We start from the raw sequence: 27,096 nt of genomic DNA, 5'->3' as shown, positions 1-27,096 counted from the left end.
GACACTGCGGCGGTCCCTGCATTGTGAGCTGTTTGGTTTGGTTTCCCTGGAACAGGCCATAATCCACATCTACTGTCAGCGCACGTTACTGGTTAACCTCTCCAGCTATGTCCAGGCCACGAAGAGGCAGGAAACAGAAGCAGCTAATCGGTCATCTGCAGTTGTCTCACTTTTGCTGCTATGAAGGGTTCTTGCGAAAAGGAAGACAGTACCAGTTGCTGCCAAAGCGAGGATTGTCAGAAACGCAATGCACCAGCATGTCCAGAGGACAAAAAAAAAAAGGCCAATTCTCTGCCGTCTGGACTCCAGAGGGAGTCTGGGAGTTGCATAGCTTGGACCTATCAGGCCTTGAAGGAACGTGTCTGCAAGGGATTTGTCATAGACCTTTGCAGCTGCCCTTCCGTACATGGCCACTGATGATGGAACACATCTGGGTGATAGATATCTAAGAAGTTTTTTCCTGAATCTAGGTTAAAGTTTAAGCAAGAGGAATTACACCAAGAGACGGGTGGTTTGCCAGGCTCGTACAGTTGAGTGGCAGCACTGTGTACGAGTTGTGAATCTCAGCACCTTCGCCGCGCTTTAGTCCCTCCTTCCTACTGGCACTTTTGAAGCTGGTCCGAGCTGGAGAAGCAAAATCCTTCACTGATGCTCACCTGCAAAGTGGCAGCGTCTCCCAACTCAATACGATCTAAAATGGAGTTGCTCACTCTTGCTCTGCGTCCGTCTTCATCCACATGCTGGCAGGTGTGGAACTTTTCGCAGCAGGCCACCTTAGCTCTGCAGGGGGAAGCTGGCGTCCACAGGAACCGCGGGGCGTTGTAGTACCACGCCAGCGGAGAAATGGATGGCTTAGGACAATTATACAAGCACGGGGGGGAGTAATTGAGCAAAGCGTATCTGCGTGAAACATTTTGCTAGCTTGCAGCATGCTCCAGTTTGTGGACTGTGCATGTTTTAATTTTAATGTTGATGAAAACTTACCCAAGGTCAGTTTTCAGTCACAGCCAAGGCATATACGAGGAGCACCGATGGCCTAGAGGGCATCAGTATTGGGAGACGGAGTGACAGATTTATTCTGTATTTTTAACACTTTGCGATGGGATTGTGGCATGAGGTTGCAGAAGTCATTATGACGCGGCATAGCATCAGTATGAATCTGTTCCCTCTTCACAGGAAGCATCTTTGCATGCATCGCATGGGTGGTTGTAAATACACAGCGTGTAACCTCTCTGTCCTCAGGTCTCGTTTTGTCTCTGTTGTGCCGCTCATGCTTCCAAAACTAGGGACAGAGATTGTCCTGGCTGCTGGCAGCAGAGGTGGCATTTCTCCCGCACTGATGTGCTATCACAGTCACATTGTCCTGCTCCGTGCTAGTGACAGAACGAGCCGAGACACGGCTACGGGACAGGAACTAGGGCAGGGGAGGCAGGGGGAGCAGGATGAGTGCTTACTCGGATTAGGAAGCCGATTTAAAACACAAGAAGGAAGAAGGATTTGCGGGGGTTTTGTTTCCTTTTTTAAACAAATAGTTATATGATGAAACTTGCTGCCAAGAGATTTCAGAGGATTTGGCTAAGGTATAAATAGCTTTAAAAAGCATTTAAGTTAATTCCTGGAAGATGGGTCCATCAGATGGAAGCTACAGCTCAGTAAACCTTGGAGTGCCAGACACTGGGAGTTTATCACCTGCTGAAGGGTTGCTCTACGTGCACCCCGTTCCAGCACCTGCCTCTAAAAGAGAAAGAGTACTGAGTGGGAAAGACTTTTTCATCTGACCCAGTACATCTAGTCTCCTCTTACTACATCTTGATGACAATGTGTATGGTCAATAAGGGACTGATCCTTTCATACGATTGCTGGATTTAAGTCGAATTTTTTGCAAGTCTAGTTTGTGACCTATAGAAATAATTGTAGGCGTGACAGGGTGCTAATCAGATTCCTTTGCTGAGCAGACAGAAAGTGGCGGTGTAGAAATTGCCTTGTTAAAATAGTAGCCGTGCTGCAACTCACAGAATCGTTGAGCTTGGAAGGGACCTCTCAATAAAATCTAGTTCAGCCTCCACAGAGTAAGGGTCAGTCTGCATGGGAAGCTCAGTCTACCATTGACTACGCCTTCACTGCTTTTTGGTAAAACAGAGGACTTAATTTTCCAGAGCAGTGTTTAATTTTTACCTTGCAAATCACCAGAAGTAATAAAAGAGATCTCCTGTCTCCAGAAGTAATAAAAGAGTCATCTCCTGTCTCCAGAAGTAATAAAAGAGTCATCTCCTGTCTCTAGGATGGCCTCCATGCTTATCTTCAAGTCTTTTCTGTAAACACCCTCAGCTCGAGCGTCCCAGAAGATAAGGGGAGAGGCAGAGCGAGGTTCAGGGTTCCGGTGAATGGTTCTGTGTCTACTCTCCCATCCCACCAGGCCAAACCTCCCACTAAGAAAATTCTGACACTGTCATTGGGAGAGTCTTCATCTCTCTAGCTTTTGCTACAAACAAAGTATAATCACTTCGAACAAAGCAGGGTCTTGGTTTATGTACGCACACTGTGTACAAATAGGTAGAATACTGTGCCTCCGGTGTGCTTGGAACTTCAGTCCTCAATGCTTTTCATGGTCTTCTGTACCACTTTTTTTGCCCTTTGATGGTTGCTTTCTAAAGCTTCTTCATTGTAGTATGCTTTCTCAGTGGTATTTTATGAATGATCTTAAGTAATTCAAGTTATTTACTAAAAAGAAGATGAAGGTGTGTACAGGCGAATACAGATCTCTTGTATGTCAGCACTTAGTAAGCATCCTAGCTTGGCTTGCACAAATGCTTCAGTTGCCTTCTCAAGGCAGGAGAGTTGGCACCAGGGAGACTTTCTCATCCTCACACTTCCTGCAGCGTTGTCATTCCAGCACAGTTCCCAGGACGCACGGATAACACCCTGCACCACCAGCATGTTTAGTATGTTTACGAAGTAAACATGAATTATGGAGGATTTATGCCATTTAACTATGGCATCAGATTACTTACACAGACTTCCAAAGTTGGTGAAAGCCTCCAAAACAGTTAGGAACTGTTTCCCTCCGCTGATGATAAAGAGAGGCTAGGCTTCTAGTGTGGACACGCTAGGCTGGCCTTTTAAGAGCTGGATGCTGTGAAGGTTCCTCTGTGCTAACAGCACGGACCACTCATTCCGAGTTACACACAACCAGGTCAAACTTGAACCTCACACAACTTTTGGAGATGTTTTTCCCTGTTTGGACAGAGCTGTTAGGTGCTTGTCCTGGCTTCGGCTGGGATAGAGTTAATTTTCTTCCTAGTAGCTGGCATAGCGCTGTGTTTTGGAGAATAATGCTGATAACACACTGATGGTTTAGTTGTTGCTAGGTACTGCTCATGCCAGTCAAGGACTTTTCAGCTTCCCATGCTCTGCCAGGGGCACAAGAAGCTGGGAGGGGGCACAGCCAGGACAGTTGATCCAAACTGGCCATAGGGCTGTTCCATACCATACAGCCTTGTGCCCAGTACAGAAACTGGGGGGGGGGTTGGCTGGGAGGCAGCGACTGCTGCTCAGCGACGGGCTGGGCATGGGTCAGCGGGTGGTGAGCAGTTGCATCACTTGTTTTTTCCTGGGTTTTGTTGCTCTCTCTCATTGTTCTCCTTTTCATTACCATTTTTATTACTATTATGATGATTTTATTTCAATTATTAAACTGTTCTTATCTCAACCCACAAGTTTTCTGACTTTTGCCCTTCCGATTCTCTCCCCGGTCCCACCGGGCGAGCGAGCGGCCGCGTGGCGCTTGGTTGCTGACGGGGGCGAACCCACGACAGCGATGCAGTGAGCCAGCCCCGGTGGAGCCCATCTTCTTTTGCAAAGCAAGCAGCAGCTGACACACTAAGAGCTACACTTCACGTTGCTATAGCTTTCAGAGATCAAACATAAGCAAAAACTTTCTTACCTGAACTACCAACTTGAGAGGGCATGACAGCAACACTGAACCAAAATCCTGAAGGACAAACATGGCAGGACAAACAGCCCGCTCTGCTGCACTGTGGTAACTAGATCTTTCCTTGGAGGGCACCATTAAATTGGAAACAGGCACACGCTCAGGATCTTGCTTGCATGCTCGTTAGCATCAAACATTCTCCATCTGCAGGCCAGGTATAGGTTTCATGTGTGAGCCTGACATTGTTGGGAGATTACCATTAGCCGTAGTGCCTTGAATGCTAGAACACACCTGGCTTTTTCTTCTCAGTTAGCAGGATTATTCCACCTCCTTTGAATGCAATTACTTCGCTTTTCTCATCACAGAGCCTGCATGCTTCTCCTGGTTTCATTTTAAGGACCAGAAAGGTTGGGGATGGTCTGGAAGTTGTCCTTCCATTGCTGAGACTCCCAACAGGTTTGCAGTCAGTAAGGTTAATGAGTAAGGCATAAGCAGTATTAAAATCACTTGGTTGGTTGGTTTTGCTTCATTTAACAAGACTTTTTTTTTTAAAAAACCCACCTGAGTGTAACATTAATTCATTCATTCGAACTACCTTAAGGACTCTAGCCTGCAAGATTTCAATGAATGAGGAGTTCTTAAAATCAGGGAACTCACATTTGCTGTTTGAAAAAAAAATGCCCTATGCAAACCCAATTTCTGTCCTGTGCAAACCTGAGGTAATCACTTTGTTTTCCTGCGTGCTTGACATGTTACAGCAGTTGATTACAGCAGTCATTAACCACAGAGATGCAACCTGCTTACACCAGTCGTGGACATTCCGAGGTTCTGCTAAAGTTGGGTCACATTGCCTCTATCCTGAGTTTATTTGGAATTGGGGAACAGAGAGCAGCTGTTTAGCTTTGTCTCCACCTCTGCTGTGTGCATTTTTTTTTTTTTTTGATAGCCCATAGAAATCTTTGCAGCAGGCAAAACCCAACCAACCCACAACCCCAAAACCAGAATCGGTCCCAATGATTTCCATGCATGGGATTTCATAAAGACTGGACAGGGATCACAGCCACTGGCTTGGGTGTTAAGGTTTGAGGGATCGGCTGCTAGCGGGTCAGAAACACGCGTGTGGGCAGCATGGCCACCTAGCAGAATTAGAGGGAAATGCAGCTCAGTTAAAAGCCTGGTGGGGAAAAAGCCTTCGTCCCAAGCCAAATATGATTTTCAGTGCAGTAAACATCATGAGATAAGAAGAGGCTCCAGTTTGATTGGTTTGTTGTTTTTTTCCCCCATGGTGGTCAAAAAGGTTCTTTAATTAGAGTAATTGTCTCCCCAGATGACAAAATACTCCCCCTTTGGCGTCAAGCTCTACGTAGGTTGTTGATGCAATGGTATGCGTCATAGGCATGATGGTTTTGACTTCTCCAAACTCCTTCAACAGTAGACCAGGAGATGGCAACATCCCTTGTGCTTATAAATGACCGTGCGGCACTGTAACCAGAGCTGTCCCTGGCTGGAGGGGCATTCTTGTAACGCCTTTTGGGATGCCTCATACCTGCTGCGGACAAGCCACGGCGCTCTCTTTAAAGCTACAAAGGGACAGGGCAGTTGTGCTGGAGCTTCACGTTTCCGTGCAATTCCTGCGGAGAAGGCCCAGATACGGTAACAGGGACAGCCACAGGTTATAGCTCCTGGGAGTTTCACATCCTCATGCTTAATGGTCAATGACATGAATTGGGAAAGACAAAGCAGAGCAGGTCTGGGGGCAGCACCGCTCTTTTATTTTCTTTCTCTGTATCAGAGGTGAACTTCTAAAGGATTAAAAGCAAGGAGGCACTGCATTCTAGCCAGACCCACAGAATTATTAGTTATTGCTACTGAGCATAGCAGTCTGAAAATCTACTCTGTTTGCATTCCTAGTTTGTGTTCTTGAACAAATGACTCGAGTCCTTCTGGGCCTTAGCTTCACCATTAAACCAAAACCTAACTCTTGTGCTGGGGTTGATGTCAGTGCGATCCACACAGCCTCAGGCAACTCCCCGCTGCAATCAAAGTGGCTTTTTAGGATTTAGATGGTTTGTCCACAGGGATCCTCCTCCAGTGTGGGCAGCCTCAACCCTGATGAAAAAGACCTGAAGAGTTTCACCTTCCATAACAATGCAGGCTGTAGGAAATTAATTAAAACCAAGAATCTTCAGGCAATGGAGGAAAAAAAAATACTCTTGAGGATGGAAAAGAACAGTGACCCTACTAATGAAAGTAATGGGATTTTTCCCTCTTGGCATCACAAAAGCCATCTTTGGTGGGTAACGCTAAGGCCATTGCTCCCGAGATGACTGCACAAAGACAAATTCTAATTTGGATATGACACAGTGACAGATCATTTGCACCTGTCTTGATCATGTTAGCTCTCAACACATTCTTAAAATGATGCCAAAGCACAGCCCATGGCTGTTTCTAATCTACCTCTTCAAGGAAATGATGGATTGCGAGGTAAAATTACTGGCCTGAAATGGGTGGAGCTTTGGACGGCCCTGATCTAGCAGAAGCTAAACAAAAATTATTCTGACTCGCCCCTGAAAGTCATTACTTTCACAAGTACGCGTGCATTTTCTCTTACAGAAGCCGTGCTGGTAACCCAGGACGTAGCCTTTGGCAGAGAGTGAAGAGTATTATGGCGCACAGTGCCTGCCAACATGAGGCAAGATGAAAAAAATTCTTCTCCACTTGTCCTACAGGATCGTAAGTCAATTTTGCAGGGTTCAAACTCCGACAACTGCAATCTACCAACGTTCTCTCATGCTGGCAAATAAGCTACTTCATTTTGACACGTCTGCAGTAACACAGTATTTCAGTGCGTTTCTGCGAACTGTGCGCTACTGAAAGCGCAAAGGGACACCTGTAAGGCACATTGATATTTCATCTTTGAAAGAAAGTTACGTGGTTTAACATATAGCCGAATAAATTAGTTTTCCAGGGACTGCTGAAACAAAGCAATTACCTGTAAACTGGCTTTTATTTATGGAAAATGGAATGCTTCATTAACAAACATTTTAAATGGGATATGAACAACACATTACAAAACAAATGAGTTCACATTGGATTGAGTGACATAATATGGCAGCAGCTTAAAAAAAAATTACACTTACAGTAGCCCATAAGTTACAATTAATGGTAACCCTGGGTAACAGATTCGTTTCAGTTGCCACCTTGCATTAAAAATTAAAACACATTCAGTAGCGACGGTTGAAACGAGGATCATTAGGTCTGTTTGCTCTCTCCTGGCCAGCAAATCCTTCTCCTTGCATTCCCCCTCCATGCATCATCTGACTTTGGTTGCCACCTTGCATGAAACCTCCACGCCTAGAAAGAGATTCAGACATTTTAATTTTCTCCCGTGACTCTGGTAGTCAGGTTGATATAATGGGTGTTCTTTTAAAACTTTTTGTGCAATTTTTCACTCTTCAATAAGATGTACTACATAAAAAACATGGGAATATTTTATTATTCCTTGGCATTTAAATTACAAATCAGGTAACTGATGCTCCCAGAAAGTGTTTCTTTGGCCAATTTAAATGGAAGAGATGCCCCTTAAAAGGGAAACAAACACTTTGCTCTTTTTAAAGTCCTTACCCTGACATGCCTCCACGATGCATCACATGGCCAGGTCTGCCTCTGCCTCCACCTAAAAAAGTCCAAATGCTTCCTTTATATCCACAGTAATCGTTTTACTTCATCTCCAAGGCTAATGATGCCCGTGTTTTCTGCTTTACGTAGCACAACTAATGAGCTGCTGTGCAGGAAGCATACCTTGCCATCTCTCATGATCCCGTCCTATCATTCCTCCGTCCACACTGCTCTGCCACGAACGATCTTGGTGCCCTTCAAACTTTCGACCGTGATCTCCCCAGTCACGTCCATCCCTGCAAAAGCACGAAATTCATACCTTCTCACGTTAGCCAGCACACAAAACAGACTAAACAACTAAGTCGCAAACTTACTCAGATGCTTTACCAAGCAACGTGCAAATCTTATATTTATATTGCTATCTGTTAAGTCAAATCTCAGTAATAAGCCTTCTGTTCAATCCAACTAACATGACAAATACGAAAATAAGATTTTCTTAATTTGGTTTACGGTACATTCATGTCCTAGTTTACTCCAAACATCCCAGCTTGTTATTTTGACCAGTCAATTTATTTTTGGTGTTTTCTGTAGGCTGGCTTGCTCACAGGACTTATTAAAAACCAAAACCACGACACAAAACCTCAAAACACACCCCACCCCCAGTCTGTAAGCATTTTATTAACTTGTTTTCCTTTCCAAGGGCTGACAGGATGGTGCTTCCAACAACCACAAACTGGGGAAGAACCACTACCCTAAAAATATCACGCTTTGATAGTAATGTTAGGTAAAATTAATTGAAAACATGAAGACTTTCAGATGTGAAGTTGTTAAAAAAAAAACCCCACCATGCCAAGATACATGTTTTGATGCACAAGGCAAGCTATTTGTAGTCTAGCCAACAGAGAACAGACTCAGGGGTGAAAACTGGAAAAAAAGAACTGTACATCCAAAAACTGCGTCCCACTTTCACATACGGAAATACACCTTAGATGCACAAGAAAATGTATTTTCAGTTAAGCGTACTAACCGTGACTGTGGGGGTATCCCTCTACTTTCACTCATTCTTCTGTCAGATCCATAGCTACCCCAGCTTTCCCGAGAGTCTCGTGAATGACGGTCTGGTCCTCCATGGCGCTCATCTGGATAATGCTAAAAGGCAAAGAACACTTACGGGACTGCCCCAGACAGGCTCACTGATTGTTTCAAGTCGCTCAGCTGTAATTACTCAATCTCAGAATCATTTAGGATGGAAGGGACCTCCTGAGATCACCTAGTCCAGCCCCGCTGCTCAAGCAGGGTCAGCCAGGGCAGGCTGTCCGGAACAGTCTCCCATCTGGTTATGAGCATCTTCACGGGTGGAGACTTCACAGCTTCCCCATGCAACCTGTTCCAGAGTTTGACCACCTTCACAGTTTAACAACCAACCAACCAATCCCCCCTAAGTGATTTGTTTTGTCTTCAGATGGAATTTCATGGTTTTCAGTTTGTGCTCATTGACTCTTGTCCCGTCAGTGGGCACTACTGAGTGGAGCCTGGCCCCATCTTCTCTGCAGCCTCCCTCCCGTGAGGTATCGACACACATTGGTAAGATAACCCCTGAGCCTCCTCTTCTCCAGGCTGAACTGTCCCAGCTCTCTCAGCCTCTCCTCATACAAAAAATGCTTCAGGCCCTTAATCTTCTTTGTGGTCCTGGGCTGCACTCACTCCAGTAAGCTCTTGCCTGTCTTGTACTGGGGAGCCCAGCACCGGGCACAGGATGCCGATGGATGCCAAGTAAAGAGGAGGGATCACCCCCCTTGACCTTCTGGCAACACTCTTCCTAATGCAGCCCAGGATGCTACTGCCCTTCTTTGGCAGGAGGGTGCAACGCTGACTCACGGTCAGCTTGTTGTCCACCGTGACTCCAAGGTCCTTCCCTGCAAAACTGCTCTTCAGCTGGTTGGTCCCAAGCACGTACTGCCGCACAGGGTTACTCCTCCCCAGGAGCAGAACTTTGCATTTCCTGTTGTTGAACTTAATGATATTCCCCTCCGCCCAATTCTCCAGCCTATCCAGCTCTGAGTCTCATAGTTTAGCCATTAGTAAAGGGCACTTGAGGATTCTGTGACTCCACAAAATTAATCTCTCACTGCTTGAATGTGCCCTGAAGGTCTTTCCCCCAGCCCTCAAAAACATGCAAACATCTCTGCTAGCTTTGCTGTTACTTCCATGCAACCTCATAGAGCGAATTTTACGCATACTTTGTACCTTTGCCTTTTCTACACAATCTTTTGGAATACTCTACCTTTTTGACACAATTCACTTGTTTTGTTTGATTTGTACCAGAATAACTATGTCTAACTTTTATAATAAACAAGTCTTTCAACAAAATTTCATCTTATTAAAGAAAACCAGACAATCTGGTTATCGATACATATACTGGGAGATATAATTTAATTCTTAACCACTGAAATTTAATCTGACACACACTACAGAAAACCAGGTTATAAGAAGTCAAGATGTTTCTGTAGCTTTATAAAGCAACTCACTTGTCCATCCCGATCTCCCATCATCGTCCTTGATCCATCTCTCCTACAAACAGACAATTAAAAATCAGACTGTGGTAGTAAAACATACAGCAGTCTACAAAAATCCACCTACGTAACAACACAGATGAAAAATCCTGCTTCCATGTAATGCCAACATTATCTACAAAAGGCACAAACAGCTGGAACATATGGAAACCATGACACATTTTGGATTCCTGGAAAACCCAGTTAGTCCTAAGATATAAACCAGGCCATTCTCATTAAGATACTAGGTGCCTACCACATTATTTAGAAATTTTTCAGAATCCTACAAATGCGTGAAACAGCACTGCAAGCAGAATACTCTGAAGAAGCCTGCCAGAAGGTTTAACTCATGGCGCAGTACAGATCTCTTCATGGTTATGTAAGAGAAAGTCCACAGCCACTAAGCCACACTTAAAAAATAAAATGCAAACCAAACACACAGTAAAGGCAGCAAAATGTGACATTAAATGCATTTGCGCCTTTTGATTTCAGGCAACACAGTGGAGGTAAGACACCAACCTATCTATTGAATGGTCTTGATAACGGCCACGATCCCTGTGATCGAAGTCATGGAAGCGATCCTGGCGACTGAAATCTGAATGGTACCTATCATTCATTGCCATTCGTTTTGCCTCTGGCCAGTACGGATCATCTCTCCTGAAAGAAAGAACATGCTCATTTTAGTCAAGATAATGACGTTTGATATTGTTCCCTCCTTCCAAACCGTGCAAACCAAAAGAAGGGTAATTAAGTTCAAAAGGGAGTTGAAAAACCTCAGAGAGAACAGTTTGACTGGGGCTATTAAACACGATCATCTCAATGCAATCAACAACTGCTGATTAATGGAAGCTGAGAGCATATGGATAGAGCTTTTTATAGGACAGGCGGGTGAGACAGAACTGGCAGCGACGTTTTCCACTTGCATCATTGGTATTTGCTGGCTTTACCTGCCATCTATGTCATATGGTCTTCTCATTGCAGACCGACGTTCTTGTTCATAGCGCAGCTGCTCATGCTGGCGTCGCAGCTCTTCTCTTTCTCGCTGAATGCGATCTTGTTCTCTTCTCCTTTCATGCTCTATGTGCATTCGTTCTCTTTCCAGTCTTTCTCTTTCCATCCGTTCTCGTTCAAGACGCTGCCTTTCAATTTCCAGTCTCTCACGAGCAATCTCAAGCCTCTCCCTTTCTTCTCGTTCCCGGATAGTCTGCAGGTGCTGCTGTCTCTCCCGACGCTCACGTGTGCTATTTTAACAGAAACAAAAGGTTACAGATCTAATAATTTAAAAAATAAAGGAAGTTAAAAAGGGGGGGAAGAAAAAAAAAAAGAAAAAAAAGAAAAAGCAGCATTACAAATTAAAACCACAGTGACTGCAAACTTGCGTCAGCTCCTTGAAATTATACCTGGGGGGGTGGGAGGGAAGACACATGAATTACTTGTATTTAGAGACTGATCATACTACTCCCACAAAACCCACCTGTGGGGGCAAATAATCCTATATGGTCAGGAGAATTTGAATCCAAATGCCTTAAAGGTCACTCCTTCTACTGAAATAAAATATCCAATTCTGAAGAAGCCAGACCAGTATGCTGGATAGTATGACTCCACTAAAGCTCAGAAATCTACATATGAGAGAGAAACTTCTTCCTCTCCAGTAAGAATGATGAAAGCATTTCCCCCCTGTCCAATTCAATTTACTTTAGGTAAGTAATAAACTCTTGTAATGTGTGGAAAATGTTTTAATGGAATTCAGGTTATAGTTCTAGCAAGGAATTTGAAGGATGGCCATTACCACCTTTATCCTCTATTAAACATAATGAAAACAGAAATAAAACCCCACCAAAAATAATTAAATACCTGAATTAGGTTCTCAACTAAAAAGATACAACGTGGAAACTTTGAAGGGTTGCTGGAAAATCCCCCAATTTCTCTACAGACACATGTATTTAAATACAAAAAAATATTCATCTTGTTTTATTTCAAACATTATGGAGACTTTGAATGCTATGACAAGACAGACAAGGTCTTATTCTCAGAAAGACACTTTCCTCCTGGTCTTTCCCTGTATATTTGAGTGTGGCAAGTTTAGAATTACCGTTTCGCCTCTACTATAATTCATGCTCAGCTGAAGAAAGCAGCATACTTAAATCAATCTAAACCACAAAATCCACAAAATGGGAGAAGAACAAAAAACCAAACTACAATATCTCTCCCCAAACACAATTTCAAGCTTAGTAATAGAGTCAATAAGTGGAGCTTTCCCAATTCAACAGATATATAACAAATTATAAGCAAACAACAAATCAAACCCCTTCTTGTCTCTTAGTCATAAAGAAAATCATATTAATTCTAGAAAAAAAAAAAAAAAATTTCAAACAATTTCACTGTTGCTCTTACCGGCGCTGCTCTGCCTCCCTCATTTTTCGCTGTGCTTTAATTTTGTCAAATGGCACAATGCCTTGTCTCTCTCTGCTCTCTGATTTGCGATCCTGGCTCTTAATGCTCTGTATTTAACATTGAAGTAGAGAAATTTAATGGAGTACACTTATAAAAGGACAACTATCACAAACAATACTCTAAGCTCCGTTTCCATTCATACATATCACGTCTCAAAGCTTGGTCCCCGCATTTTTCAAAAAAGCTGTTCTTTTTTAACGTTACAGACGCACCATATATTAACACAGTAATACCTACCTTCCCACATTTGTTGCAGGATTTCGTTGCTGAATATGGTATCAGCCGTATGAAAGTTATTTAACTAATTAAGATCTAAATCCACATTCTAGAAACTTTAATTGGACAAATTGGTAAGACAAGCATGGGTTATATGTAGCTTGGTAGGATTCAGTATTTGTTTCTAAGAAAAAACCTGACACATAATGTTTCCCATGCAGAAACATTACTTACTCTGTCTTTTGATGCAGCTGATGTTTTCACACTAATAACAGGTTCTCCTTTGGATTTATCCATTACTACTGTTCTCTCCGTTCCTTTACTTCCTAAATAAATCAGAGATTGAGGGCAAAGAGATGGAAAAAACAATCAAATGACATAACCTACACCACTCATTGCTATGCCAGAAGTTATGTTCTCTAAAATGTGAAAACGGGCATTTAACCTTCTCTTCAAAAATCATTTTTTCACTACATCTATTCCAAGTGCTTCTGTTAAGGATGACACAATGTCAACCTCCTCCTCCCCCACCCCCCTGCCGCCTCTTTATACCTTCTGAATCTCCAACTAAGAACCAAAAATAATTCTAGAATATTGGCAGTTCTTTGGAAAGAACTCCCTACAATTAATTCTTCATACTTCACCATGTCTTTTACTCTATGAAAAAAAGAATAGCCAAATTACCCGACTTAATAGTTTTAGGTTGATCTGATGAACCAGACTTCGGTTCATCTTTATCTTTTTTCTCCTTTTCATCTTTGTCTTCTGTCTTTTTAGGATCATCTTTTTGGTCAGGTTTCTCATCCCTTTTAACACTGCCAGGTCTATAGATAGATATTGATACATATATTAGACTAACACAGAGTAAGAGAAAAGAAAATTAAAAGGAGAATGCTAGCAACACAGTAACAAAGTAGAATTCTGATGCAGTAAGACAGTCATAATTAGATTTCCAAAGATTTCCTACAACTTCCTACACCATAAAATAAGACAATCAGACCATGCTGTGCAGTTGTCATAAAAACTCGGCTGTGATTCAGATATCTCACCTGGAGGCAAAAGGAAAAATTCACACCACCCTGTGCTTAGTGCCCCCCAAGTTTCTTACACAACATGACAATTACGCAGTGCCAATGTGAACCATTTTTGTCAGGCAACTAGGTGAAACAAAGGCAAGCACTTCTCAGCAAATAGCATTTAATAGGAGTTATGCCTCAAGAAGATAATTAAAGCAAAGGACTTAGTATCTTATTCACTCTCTTAGTGTCTTTTTCAGGTACTTTCAGTAATGCTACAGAAAAAAAGCATAGTGCTGAAGAGGAACATGTTCTGGAAACAGGATCTTGGACAACTGATCTTTAACTGTGACCACAACCACCTGAGAAAGCCCTATTCCCAAGAGAACAATTTAACGAAGAAATAGTGACATACTGATCAAAATTCTCAGATGGCCTTTCCTATAGATTTACGACATGAAAGCACCACAAGCTACTAAAAACCAAACATTGCTGAATTAAAAGGCATACCTGAAAATGCAACTTTCCAATGCCTACCTTAAAGCACACAGCAGAAATGTGTGAAATTAGGCACTGAACATCAACAGAAGTTTATCTTGTAGTAAAAGGTGGAAAAATGCAACTATCACTCTTTTTGAATGTTTGCCACAGACATTCTTACTGTAACTTTGTTTTTCCTGACAAATCAACACAGACTGACGAACACCTTTGGACAGAGAACTTTTAGAACAGTACCTCTCACCGACTGTTTCCTTCTTTGCTTCGTTCTCTTTTTTTTCACTTGGCTTCTTCCCAGCAGGTTCATTTTTTGCCTGAAATTTATTTTGCACATCGTCAGCTGAGAATGTGGTCTCAATCATTTGTACAATCTGATGGTAAGGGGCTATCTTTGAGGATCAGTACTCACTTTTTCTACAGAAATTATTTTCCCATGTAACTCTGTTTTGTGGAGGTGAGTAATACACTTTGTTGCTTCCTCAGCTGTAGACATCGTAACAAAGCCGTAACAGCGAGCACCAGGACTGCGCGCGTTGGTGACCACTTTTGCACCTACCACCTTTCCAAAATAAAGAGGTATTACGCTGTAACAAGTGCCCGCCATTTAAGAGCAAGAAGTACAAGCTCCATTTCTATTCTGTTTTATTCCTGTCATTCATAATTCAGGAAAGTTCTATTTTTAAGAGATTAACAAATACGAAAGGAGCATTGCTTGGAGGCAATCATGCTTCTGTTGCCAATGCAACGCTGCAAAAGCTGAATCAATAGATGGGAGCCAAAGACTGAATCCTGTTCTGAAGAAAGCCAGAAAAAAACCCAAACAAAAGCCAAGAGAGGCTAGCTTTACAGCAACAGCATCATTTTGCTTAAGTATAAAGGAGTAAAAACCTAATAAAAATTTCTAAGCCAACTTACTAACATGCATTAGCATGCAATAACTTACATGCTAATGCTAGCTCAACTGCTAAGTCCCATCTCCCCTCGAAAAAATGTTTTCACGTCACTGCTAAGAGGCAGACCCACAATGTTATCTACAATCTTGTTTAGGAAACAGTAAGTTTCCCCAAAAAGTATGAAAACACCTGTTTTCATAAATGGTGCTTACTTATGCTCATATAGTCAATACAGCTCACTTTGTATTACAGAAATCAATCATTTCACAGAGGTGTCATGTTTTAAAGGACAGCTGAATAAAGAACATTCTTTGGGCATTTGATTTATTGCAGATGTACATCTACTTCTAGGAAGCTTTGCCTCTGCTAATACCCCTAAGAAAATAACAGTAATTTTATTTAAACAACTAAATGTTACCATGGCATCTAAACAGAGGCAAATACTAGATTGGCTGTTGCATAGTTTTTAATTACATTTAAAATTCTGTGGTACATCTCTATGATCAATGTTCCAGATTACCAGATGGAATTCTGAACAAATAAATAGAAGGAGAGTATTGCATTTTTATTCTTACAAGGAACGTTAAAAAGGTTTTCCTAGTCTCATGACTTTCAGACAAACTCAAAGCTGTGCTACACTTAATCCCTTTTTGTACCTATTGTAAAGTCACATTTAAGTTCTAGAGTATTTTCATCAGTTAAACATTCAATAGCAGACTGTTAGCACATACCGGATTTTTTAACCACAATCTGCTGACAGTAATTTACAAATAGGCTTCAAAGGTTTGACAAAAGTCCTTACTGATGTCTCTGACATCAGTCTTCTATTAAACTAGCTCTTTCAATTGCCCAGCTGACAGGGAGATTTAACTTGCCATTTTCTCTATCATTAGTAACAACCGCAGGGCCCCCCCAGCCCCAAACCAAACCAAACACCTGGCCCCCACCAAAACTACCCAAACAAGTGTTTTTTAAAAGCAATTGCCAACTCTAGACAAAAATAAAACTTCAGGTATCAAGACAATTCTTAAGCTATTCCCCAATTATGTTTCAACATTTACTGCATGTTTTACTCAGTCCTAAGGAAGTCTTTAATAAACAACCTTAAATTCACTGTTGAATTCGAATTTGCAACAGGTGAAGATACTATACCACAGCACAGGAGACAGAAGTATATGTAAACAGTCATTGACTGTTTCAAATAAAGTACCATAAATGGAAATTAACAAATTAAATTTGTTTGGAAGTGAGAGACAGAATAAAAAAGCAGTCATTCAGCATGTACTTTGGCAATTTTTAGCTTGATATCCCACAATATGTTTGATTATTTGATTCCTTTCACTGGTATTTTCAGTGACAGGCGCTTAAGAAGTCTTATTAAGACAGTTTCAAGTGAAAAAACCCAAACCAAACCAAAAAACCCCTTACCTTCCCATATTTGCTAAACAGATTCTTCAAATCTGTAGCTCTGGTAGTGGAAGCCAGTCCACTCACCCAAAAGTTTCTACCAGAACCGCTAGCAGTGCGACCTATTTAGGAAAACAAACAAACAAAACCAAAACATACCCCAAATCCTAATTATTTCAATAACTACTTCTGAATTAAAAAGGAGCAGTTCCACGAATCTTTTATTTTTTTAAATCACAGAGCAAATGAAATGCAATGCATAACGTTCTCCCCCCATGATTCACATTCCTGAAGGCAAGTAGTAGTACAAGTCCAAAAGCTTTAAGATGGAACTGCGAGCTTGATACATGCAACGGAAGTACGTCATGTCATTCTTCAAGAAAGAAACCGGACTAGGGCATCTCTGAATAACTGTGGCTCATCAGAATGTGCCTGGATAGATCCCAGTAACTCTGCACGTACAGGAGAAGACAGAAGACCTGCTAGAGCTGCAGGAACTGTGTTAGTACCCATGTACGCTCATGTCTTGCCCTCCTTATCTCCTCAGCTCCAAAGGAATGATGGCAGGATGCAGATTAATCCTACCTCTCAAGGAAAGGCATCCACCATAAAGAAAGGAAGAAAATTTCTCTCCTATTTCTGCCCACACAGATTCCACAGTTGGGGTATGAAGCCTGTGACTTCAGTCACAGGAGCAAAAAAAGACCTAGCTTTCTTTAACTAGGCAAGAACTATGGAACACCTACCCAATTTGGCATCTAAACCAGAAAGATAATTTTATAAATGCTTATGTACTTGTAAAGTCTGAAAACCCAACATCTAGTGATTAAAAAGTGTTTGAGCTGAACTCCCAAGTTTTAGCGTTTGCATTTCAGCATGAAGCACTTATGCAGGGATAGCGTTTCCAGTCTCCTTTGAAATGTCTTTACATGTCTTTAAATGTCTTTACAATGTCTTTTATCAGTCTTGGTAGTGTTCAGCTCCAAGGCTTCAGTGCACGGAGTGAAGCAGGTTTCAGCCCAGCTACCTGCTTCCAAACCATATGCCTTTTTTTTTTTTTTTGGTGATATATGGAATTTCTCAGAATTGCTTTCATTGAGGGGAGACATTCCTTCCGGAACCTTTCTAAAACGCTACTTTACTCGGATGTCTGTCCATCTCTTACTTTCTGATAATTTTTGTCATTGTCTCAAACACGAGCTTAGTACTGAGAACGTTGTTGCTAATATTTATACAAGTTCCTTAGGGAAGCATGTAATCATTTGTGCCAATCTCTTTAAAAAAAAAAAAAAAAGAGGTCTTTTGTATAAAGGAGTCTAAGTCTACACCTGTCATCTAGTCTCAAGAACTGCATGGACAAAGGTGTGTGATGTGTGCAAACACACAGGAGATACACTGTCCTGGTGTTCCAAAAGGTGAACTGTAGCTTTGACGCTTTTACTCCACATGCTTCCTCTAGAATTTTAAAACTGGCATCCTGGAGAAAAACGAGCACTTCCTTCTTTCTTCTATTTTACCAATGATTTTTTAGATTATTTAAACTATGTTAATGTCCTTTTTGAATAAGCTTTGATCAGTCTTAACATCTCCGCTTTTTGCCCTCCCGTAAGACTTAAAGAGGTGCTCCTGCAATGGTACTGCACTTCTAAGACTGGGACTGTAAAATCTTCTCTAACTTAGAAACTAGAATGATACAGGTATTGGGAACCAACCCTCAACGCTGGAGACATCTTTCAGACATGCGTAAATCAACTGCCAAGTCCAACACACTTCTGAGCTCCTAAGTTTATTTTTCTACACTCTTTATTAATACAGCTCTCGTAGTGAATGCACGGAGCATGGAAAACTGCTTGTCCTAAATAAAATCCTTTCATACAAGTGTGGAAATAGCAACGTATGAGTCAGAAAATAGCAACGTACGAGTCAGAACTGACTTGTATATAGTTCTGTACCTTTCTTCTGGCTCAACTGCTTTGCTCTGCACACTGAGTTACCTAATCCAGTAGCTACCTCTCCCCAGTGCTGTTTACTAAGCCAGAAAATGATTTAAACAAATGTTATGGAACACAGCACATCCTTTGGAGGAAGGGGCAAGGTTGTTATCAGACACTCAAGTTCCTGAAAGCTGTTTTGAATGCAAACTTCAAGAAGAGTTTTCCCAGTCCACAAAAAAAATACACTCAAGTCCTTGGGTAAATGACAGCATGCACAAAATACTCCTTTAAATATTCTGAAATAAGAGAACACAAGATTACAGACTGTAAGCAAGAGGTAAACAGACCCTAATGGAGCTGACAGTGAGGTCCAGTAGCTTGCACAGATAGGTATAACCCTGGATCTTGGAACAAGCAGCCGACGATGAATTCAGTCTGTGTTGTAAAACCCAATTAAAACCAAACAAATTCTTCCTGTCCAGTCAGCAGACAGATCTCATAATGGGTTTCTTGCCTATTATAGGAATTGCTGGAACTTCCATACTTACAGTGCTGAACTACCTGCCTGCAGTACGTAAGAACAACATTAACAATCAGCTCTAAATTTTCTGGTCAGGTAGGAGAGAATAGAGAGGTGGCGTGAGCTGCAAAGACTCAGCAGCCTGACATATTAAAAGGAAGAAGTATGATGAAAAGAAGGAGCAGGCACCTGACACTGTTGATCAAGAAATTTTCATCTTGGTTACGATGCATATTTGCACCATAAATAGAATCCGCGTGGACAAAGATTTAATAACGTTGACCTAATTTGAAGACAACATTAAGCTGGAAGTTTCTGTGGCATTTAAATACGTGAATACTAGATTCCAAATTAGTTCAGCAAAACAGAAGATGGTATGAAGACTCACGAGCATATTGTAAAGGAAACACAATTGCGAAAGGCTCTTGACTCACTAACAGCTGTTGGTAAGCATCTTCAGTGCCATGAAGGACATATTTGCCACGTATTAAGGTCTACCTTTGAAGATCAAGATACAAACAAAAGGGTGCGACACAGATATCCATAAAAATGCATAAAAGGAAAATAGGGGGTTTTGGCATAAATAGATTTTAAAAGTCCAGAAAGAGATGAATAATTTATGGTATTTAACAACTGCACAGATTCTAATGCTTTTCCACTGAAACACCCCATCCAATACAAAAACAGTTTCTCCAAGCAGTCATTAAAGTTCTATTTTCGAAAAGAAACATACCTTTCTCATCCTTTGAGATTATCTTTGCATCTCTGTCCTCCTCAACAGGGCTAAAGACAAAACACCACATTATTCAAGTCAGAAAGAAAAGTGACTAACGATAAATTATGAAAAATGCTAAAATGAAATACCTACCAGAAAATATGTTGCAAACGAAAACACACCTTTGTATACTTGATTTAAGAAATCTGACAAGAAATAACGAAGTCAGATTCTTAAACAGACTTATATTAGGAAGATGTTTACAAATAAGAGTAATTTAAGAAACCAACCTTTGAAGGTTGAGGAAGGAAAGAAATCAAACCCCTCTGTGTTTAAAAAAAATGAAAGTATCTGCACATGGAGAAATAAAACAGACTCTTTAGGAATAGGCTACAATTTCATCAGTCTCGGTGGCCAATTGAAGGAAACAGCTTATTCGCATCACTTAACGACCAATGAAAAAAAGATAGCATCTGGTCTATAACGGAGAAAAAACAAACCTCTTTTTCTGATCACCGCCCTCACTGGTTGAGGACTCTTTAGTAGCAGGGGATTCCTCAGAATTAGCTTTGTCTTCTGTTTTCCTGGCATCTTCTTTGCTATCTTTGGCTTCGGGACCCGCGCCTTTTTCCGCTGGTTCCCCACTAGAGGCTTCCAGGCCTTGGGAGCGTTTGCTACTCTGATCGCTTAGGGTCTCTACTACTAAACATTCAGAGTCCGGTTTCTCGTCCTCTATTGTCTGTTCACTTGTCTCCCCTTTTGCTACAACTAAACGCTTTGCTTCCTTCCTTGCCATAGCTTGTGCCGATTTGCTGTCCAAATCTAAAGCATCTTCCTCCAACTGAGCGGCAGCAAGAGCGTCCTCTTCCTCCGCTAGCCTCTTGCCTGGCACCACGTTACTTGCTTCCTGTGCATGTGGCTGCTCCGCTTCGGAAGTTTCTTCGTTAAGTAGTTCAGATTTACAAGTTTCCCCCAAAATGTCGAGTATTTTCTCATTTTCTACGGATTTAACAGGAATAGAATGGCACAAGATTTAATCACCAGGGAAATACAGCAATCACAAATGTGGAACTGGCATGGCTGCCAAACTTACACCAAGAGAACTTCTAAGCTACACAGAGATTGGAAAACCCTAGTGTACACAGTGTTAAAAGCACTACGCTAACTGCTGTCTGACAAACTACCAAATCAGCCCTAACACGTTAACAGGGAAGAAAAATGCCCCCACAGATTTAACAACAACCTTCTGGCTGATCCTTGATATTCTTCATGAAATCATTCAGCTCTGTTTCTTCTCTAGTTAGCTTCCAGAGTCCGAGATGCTTAACTGAACGTATCAACGCACTGAGGGTTCAATTTTTAAATTTCTGTGAAATTCTTTTAGCAGACAGTCCAACATGAGAACTGGGCATCTTCTGATGGTGCATGAGTGTGTTTGCAGTCCAGAAAGTGAAAAGTATCTGTATGAAATTTCCATGAAGAAACTCTCTTCTTTCTTCTGTATCCAGTAACTAATCTTTACATTTTAATGCCCTACAATATCTTTTTACTGCTTTCACTGCTCTCTATTTAGTAACAGAGTTAAGGTGTGTGCGATATCACAAGATCTGTTTACAAGTAGAATCTTTAGCTTTTAAACTGTGATTAACTTCTCTAAATCCATTTATGTAGTTTAACAGGTTTTTAAACCATTTCATTTCACTGGAAATATTTCAAGCATCACTTCACAGATCTGGGGATATGATTGGGTTTCCAATCTCTATGACCCTGCACGATCTGGATTGTCCATCATAAAAATAATGCAAATTATGATTGTTTGCTTGGTTTTTTAATAGTTAATGGTTTAAAAAGTATTAGTTGAAAAGAGAGGAATATGTTTTTCTTTAACAGTACCTGGCTCCAAGTGTAGCTTCTCCATTTTCTGTTTGGGAAAATAAACACAGAATGAGGACTTTATAAAACATATTTTTAACACAGAGTAATAGCCACCCCCCGCCCAATCCCAAGATTGAAAACTACAAAATTTCACCTACTACATTTAACACTTTTTTTCACCATCCATTGGAACGGAGTATTTTATATATGCAATTTTTCTGGCACATTAAAGCCAAATAAAAATGTCAGCCACAGTTGTGTTCTCATATCTAATTTGGAATGTTAAAGAGAACAATAAAGTATCTTTGACTGCAGAGTGAACCCACCCCCCCCCCCCAGCTACTACTTGATATAATCAGCAGAAGAAAGAAGAAATCAACAGTACAAGACCATTTTTATTTGCCACAAAAGTGGAGGAAGTCTTGATAGCTGACGGAAAAGTAGGGCAAAAAACACAGGACATTTTCACTTGACAGACTGTATTCTGGGCAAGATCACGTATGTCTTGGATTCTGTTACAATTTCATATTACGGTCATGTTTTCTTTTTTGTAGTATGAGCACAGAATGAATACACACTACTGATAATAACTAATAACATAACTGATAACACAGTACTGATAATAACCATCTGAAATACAGCTACATTTTCAATTTACCTTCATTTCAATTAAATCAGAAGAAGAGGCATCTAAATTGTTTTCAATTTCATCATAATCTTCCTAAAAGAATAAAAAAGGAATTATAACATTTCTTACAAAAGTAACATTAACTTGCAGAGAAATACTACTGCATTCAATTTTCCCTCATGAGAAGTATTTTCCAGTATTTGACAGATCTCAAATGCTACTTCAGATTATGACCCAAGAACAAGGGGCAACATATAAATATCCTTAATGATCAAATATTTTCCTCCAGTTACCTTTCATTTTAATTTCAACATGACATTGTCTACTTTGAAGTTACTCCTATTTAGAGAGGAAATTCATTTCACATTTCTGTGGTTACTGTACCTAACATGTTTTTCCATATTCCCACTTTTTTACTTCTTTAGTTTCTAACTGAAAAAAAGAAGTTAGAAATGAAGCTGTCCTGGGTTTCTACTTTTTCAAAAACAAAACACGTCCCCAAAATCTTCCTTCCTTAAGAGCTGATGGTAAGACTCTACCAAAGCTATTGGTTACATGACTCTCAACAGCTCTAATTTACAGAACACCAGAAAATTGCCTTTCTGGTTCACTGGATGTTGTTGCAATGACTCTGTTTTCAGAATGATAAATGATAAAAAGTTGAGACAGACACCACAGGCCTAAAATTAAAAAAAAAAACCAAAACCAAACCCAACCCACAAAAAACTACATAAGGAGGCAAGAAAGGGTAATACGTTCAGCTTTGGGAGTGATCAGCCTAAAATAAAAAAACCCACAAGGATCCAAGGAAGGATGCTATTTGGGGAGTGAGCGTAACATATAGATTACCCTGTTTGTTCAGTAGCAGGAGACTGTGCTGTCTGTAAAAGACCTTGCAAGTTGCTCTCAAAACTAAGTCAAAAGCCTGGCAATGTCAGAACAGGGAAATACCCAATGCATGAAGATTTTGTTTTATTAATCTATATGAGAAAACTGTACGACACAAATTCTTTAAACAAGAGCATTATTTCTGCAGAAAAGATTTCCAAATTATCTGTGAGTTGAAAATGTATTCCTCTCTCTCCATATATAAAAATACCTAGATGGCTCGGTATATGCGTATATACGCTTAAACATACATAAATGGGAAGAGGGAACACCGAAACTAATACATTACTTTCAATTCCAGGCTTCTTTCATGGCAATCAAAGGTGTTACTACAAGGTAAAGAAGGCTGTGACCCATCTACTGTGAACATTTCAAGCCTCTGATAGATCCAAGAATATTTACCACTTAAAGAGTACGACACGAGAGCTGTTAACGTGAATCTATATCACATTCACGTCCTATATTCTATTACACTGAAATAACTTGTTCATGTGCCCATATACTTATTAAATACCTTCTGAAAATTTACAAAGACCTCTACTCACCTCATTTTCTGTTAGCTGATCTGGAAGTTCTTTCATTTCTGCTTCAACATTGTCTTTATTATCAGACAGAGAATCGAGAATATTATCAGGACTATAGTCTTCTCCACAGTCTACAGCGCTGCCGTTATCTATTTCAGCTTCATCTAACACACTAATATCCATCATGTCAATGTCTTGCAAGGTATCCAGACTTGCTTCGATATCCTCCTACAGAAAGAAAAAGGGTAGATGTGTATTTATTGTGGGTTAAATGATGCATATTCTTAGTAACGTCAATCATGATTTCACTTACCTGCCCATCTCTGGAGTTTTCTTCCAGTCCATTGTCTTCCACGCCTTCCTCTTCTGGTTTTCTTCCTAAAAATAGTTATCACTGAAGTGAGATACAGCACTAAATTTCATAACACATCTACTCTTTGCTGAATTATCTATTCAACACTGAGTTTGTTTCAACAAATAATCATTAAGACCCTGATTCAGAAGTCCAGGTCTGCCTAGATATAATGGAGAACGACTTGCCACTCGATACAAACAAAGAGCACGAACATGAACTAGAAGTAGCACAGCTACATTTTTCAACAGCTACACTCCTCCCATTGCACAACACTTCAATACCTAAAAAGACAACACTGGCCAGGAAGGTGTTCCATTTAAAAGAAACACTCTATCACTGTTACAAAACTCCTTCCTCTTACCATTTAAATATTAATTATTACCGATTTAGAATTAGTCTTCATTTCTAAGATCTTAGACACACAGATCACACTTAGGCACATGTGTCACCAGCAAACTTGTATCGCTATTCAAAACCAACTGCTCTTTCTCTATTTTTACCCTATTATCTTAAAAGAAGCAGCTTAAAAGTAAGTTTCAGAAAGCATCTTTCAAGAACTTGCTATGAGCAATTCAAATAAACCCCATGTAACGTGGCCCACACAGTATTTAATGTTTTTAAAGCAAAATATACTGAAATCACTAATGAGCTATTTCAGAACAGTATATTTTCAAAACAAGACAGTTATAAAATGAAACATGACACTAACAAAAGTTATACACGTTTGTTATTTGCGCAACAATGGTTCTAATTATTCCCACTGTCATTTCTCGCATCTAAAAATGTATCCCAATGATGAGGGAGGTTCAAGGGCTTGTACGAAAAAAGGAAAATGTATATAGTTACGGCAAGGAAATTAATATCTGGGGTGCTGTGGAGCCACCTTAACGTACATTGGCAGAGCTTTCCACGGGAGCCGACGCTACAGCTGCTTGCTCCATACCTGACACAATTCTGCACTCACGGTCACAAGTACAGAAACACCTGCAACTTACGGTCTCATCTACAGCTTTGAAGACTTGCTAACAGAAGTACTGTTCTGTGTCATATTACTGTTTAAACTCGTTATCGAGTTTACCATTTTCCATAAGGGAAAAAGAAAAAGCACTTTTTTTTTTTTTAATTAAACTAACAAAACAGAAGAAATCAACATCGAATGCTGTTCTAGCTACACAAAAACAAAGGAACTGTATTTGTCTAGACTCCGTACCTTTGCTAGTTCTTTTTGGTGTTCTCTTGTTGGTCAGTTCTGAGGCCACAGGAATTTCATCAGGATCTCCTCCTTCATCCTCAATGGCCTATTGGAGACAGCAGCATGACATCTCTTGTATTATTTGCTGATGTGCATTTGTACTGGTTTTGGATGGGATAGAGTTGAATTTCTTCACAGTAGCTTGCATGGGGCTATGTTTTGGATTTGTACTGAGAACAGCGTCGCTAACACAGGGATGTGTTAGTTGTTGCTGAGCAGGGCTTACATGGAGTCAAGGCCTTTTCTGCTCCCCACACTGCCCCGCCCAGTGAGCACGCTGGGGGTGTACAACAAGTTGGGAGGGGACACAGCTGGGACAGCGGACTCCAGCTGACCCGAGGGCAATTCCATACCGTATGGCATCATGCTTAGCAATAAAACCGGCAGGGGTGGAAGTTGGTGGGGCTGCCATTACTTGGGGACAGGCTTGGCATCAGTCGGTTGACAGTGAGCAATTGTTTTCTTTCACATCACTTCCTTTTCTTGGGTGTATTTTTTTCTTTTTCCTCCTCTCTGTTTGCCCTTCCATTTTTAAAAATTATTAAACTGTCTTTATCTCAATCCATGAGTTTTCTCTCACTTTTACCCCTCCAATTCTCCCCCCCATCCTGCTGGGGGGAGGGGGGCAAGTGAGCGGCCATGTGGTGCTCAGCTGCCCACTACAGTTAAACCACAACAGCATTTTTAAGGATTTGTCAGATGGAAACGTGAGCGTGTCTCACCCTGGCTCAGGTCATACGGCCAGGCAGCCATATCAGCCGTCAGAAACACTGAATAGTAAGGTGTTGTAACACAACCCCACAGCCAAATCAAGCTATGATTGAGGAGCAAAGTTCCCCTCATCTGTAAACAAGGCTCCCTGCTCAGCAGATAAGTGCTTTAACTGCATAAAGCAGAGCGACCACTACAGCAACTCAAGCGCATCCAACAGTATTTTTTTCCTCAATGTGCAGGCCTATTAGAACCCATAAAAGGGTCAGGCCCAGCTACGGTGTTCTGGCCTCATGGAGTTGCGTGTGAAAATACATTCCGGAGAGGTGGGAGAGATGGAGCGAGGTTAAGTGTGTCCAGAGGAAGCAAGAGGAGAGGTACGGGAAAGGGGAGCGCCTGTACATGCTGGGAGAGCAAATGGGGAACGACACGCATACGCCAGGGACAGGGACCGAGGGACAGACGGGGCCATCGTGGAGTGGAATGGGAGCGGCCTCCCAGGCACGGCTGAGCTGCGGGCGGCGACGCGGGTGCCCGCGGGCGGCGGGGCTCGGGGCGGCGGCGAGAAGCAGCGCAGCGGCGGGGCTGCTGGCGGTCCCCGCAGGGGCAGCGGCCCGGGGAGAGGGGCACGCCGGTGCTGAACCGGGACAGCCCGCGGCCACCCGGGCCCAGGGCGGGGAAGCGGCGCTGGGCCACGGGGCTCCGAGGGACCCCCCCGGCACGGCGGGCCCGGGCCTGGCCCCAGCGCGCATGCGCCCCGCGCCCCGCGGCCGGGGACAAAGGACCCGGATGACACCTCCCCCTCCCCCGCCCCCTCTCCCGCCGGGTTTGCGCCTCACCTTCCTCAGCCGCTCCATCAGGACGCTCTTGTTGCCGCCGCTGTCTAAGTTACGGCGTTTGAGCTCGGCCCGCAGGTCGATGACTCGCAGCTCGCTCAGCCGCCGGGTTTCGGGTTCTGAGCCGAGAGCCGCGGCCCCACCAAGGGATGTGAAGTCCCCCAGCCCGGCCGCTGATTGACTCTCCGCCATCAAGGCCCCTTCGATATTCCGCCGCGAGCCCGAACGCACGGGTGAACACGGCACAACCAAGCAGCTAACCTTGCGATCACG

The 27,096-nt window shown here is 41.9% G+C and overlaps 1 protein-coding gene across 1 annotated transcript; it reads right to left on the bottom strand.

Moving 5' to 3' along the window:
* Positions 1-6,936: 6,936 nt before the first annotated feature.
* LOC104025133 (scaffold attachment factor B1) lies at positions 6,937-27,051 on the bottom strand. Its single transcript, XM_075723665.1, has 21 exons — positions 26,827-27,051; positions 25,235-25,322; positions 23,983-24,047; positions 23,691-23,897; positions 22,288-22,350; positions 21,648-21,675; positions 20,255-20,753; positions 19,773-19,822; positions 16,607-16,707; positions 14,695-14,844; positions 14,523-14,599; positions 13,456-13,595; positions 13,006-13,097; positions 12,496-12,602; positions 11,049-11,342; positions 10,621-10,758; positions 10,078-10,120; positions 8,577-8,698; positions 7,733-7,845; positions 7,556-7,607; positions 6,937-7,285 (listed from the first exon to the last, which is right to left on the bottom strand). The coding sequence occupies exons 1-21, from the start codon at positions 27,013-27,015 to the stop codon at positions 7,156-7,158; spliced, it is 2,748 nt and encodes a 915-aa protein (XP_075579780.1). The 5' UTR covers positions 27,016-27,051; the 3' UTR covers positions 6,937-7,155.
* Between the last annotated feature and the right edge of the window lie 45 nt (positions 27,052-27,096).

The sequence above is a fragment of the Pelecanus crispus genome, chromosome 20, assembly GCF_030463565.1.
Source record: "Pelecanus crispus isolate bPelCri1 chromosome 20, bPelCri1.pri, whole genome shotgun sequence".
Classification (NCBI taxonomy): Eukaryota; Metazoa; Chordata; class Aves; order Pelecaniformes; family Pelecanidae; genus Pelecanus; species Pelecanus crispus.
This window is presented reverse-complemented; position numbering and strand designations above follow the sequence as displayed.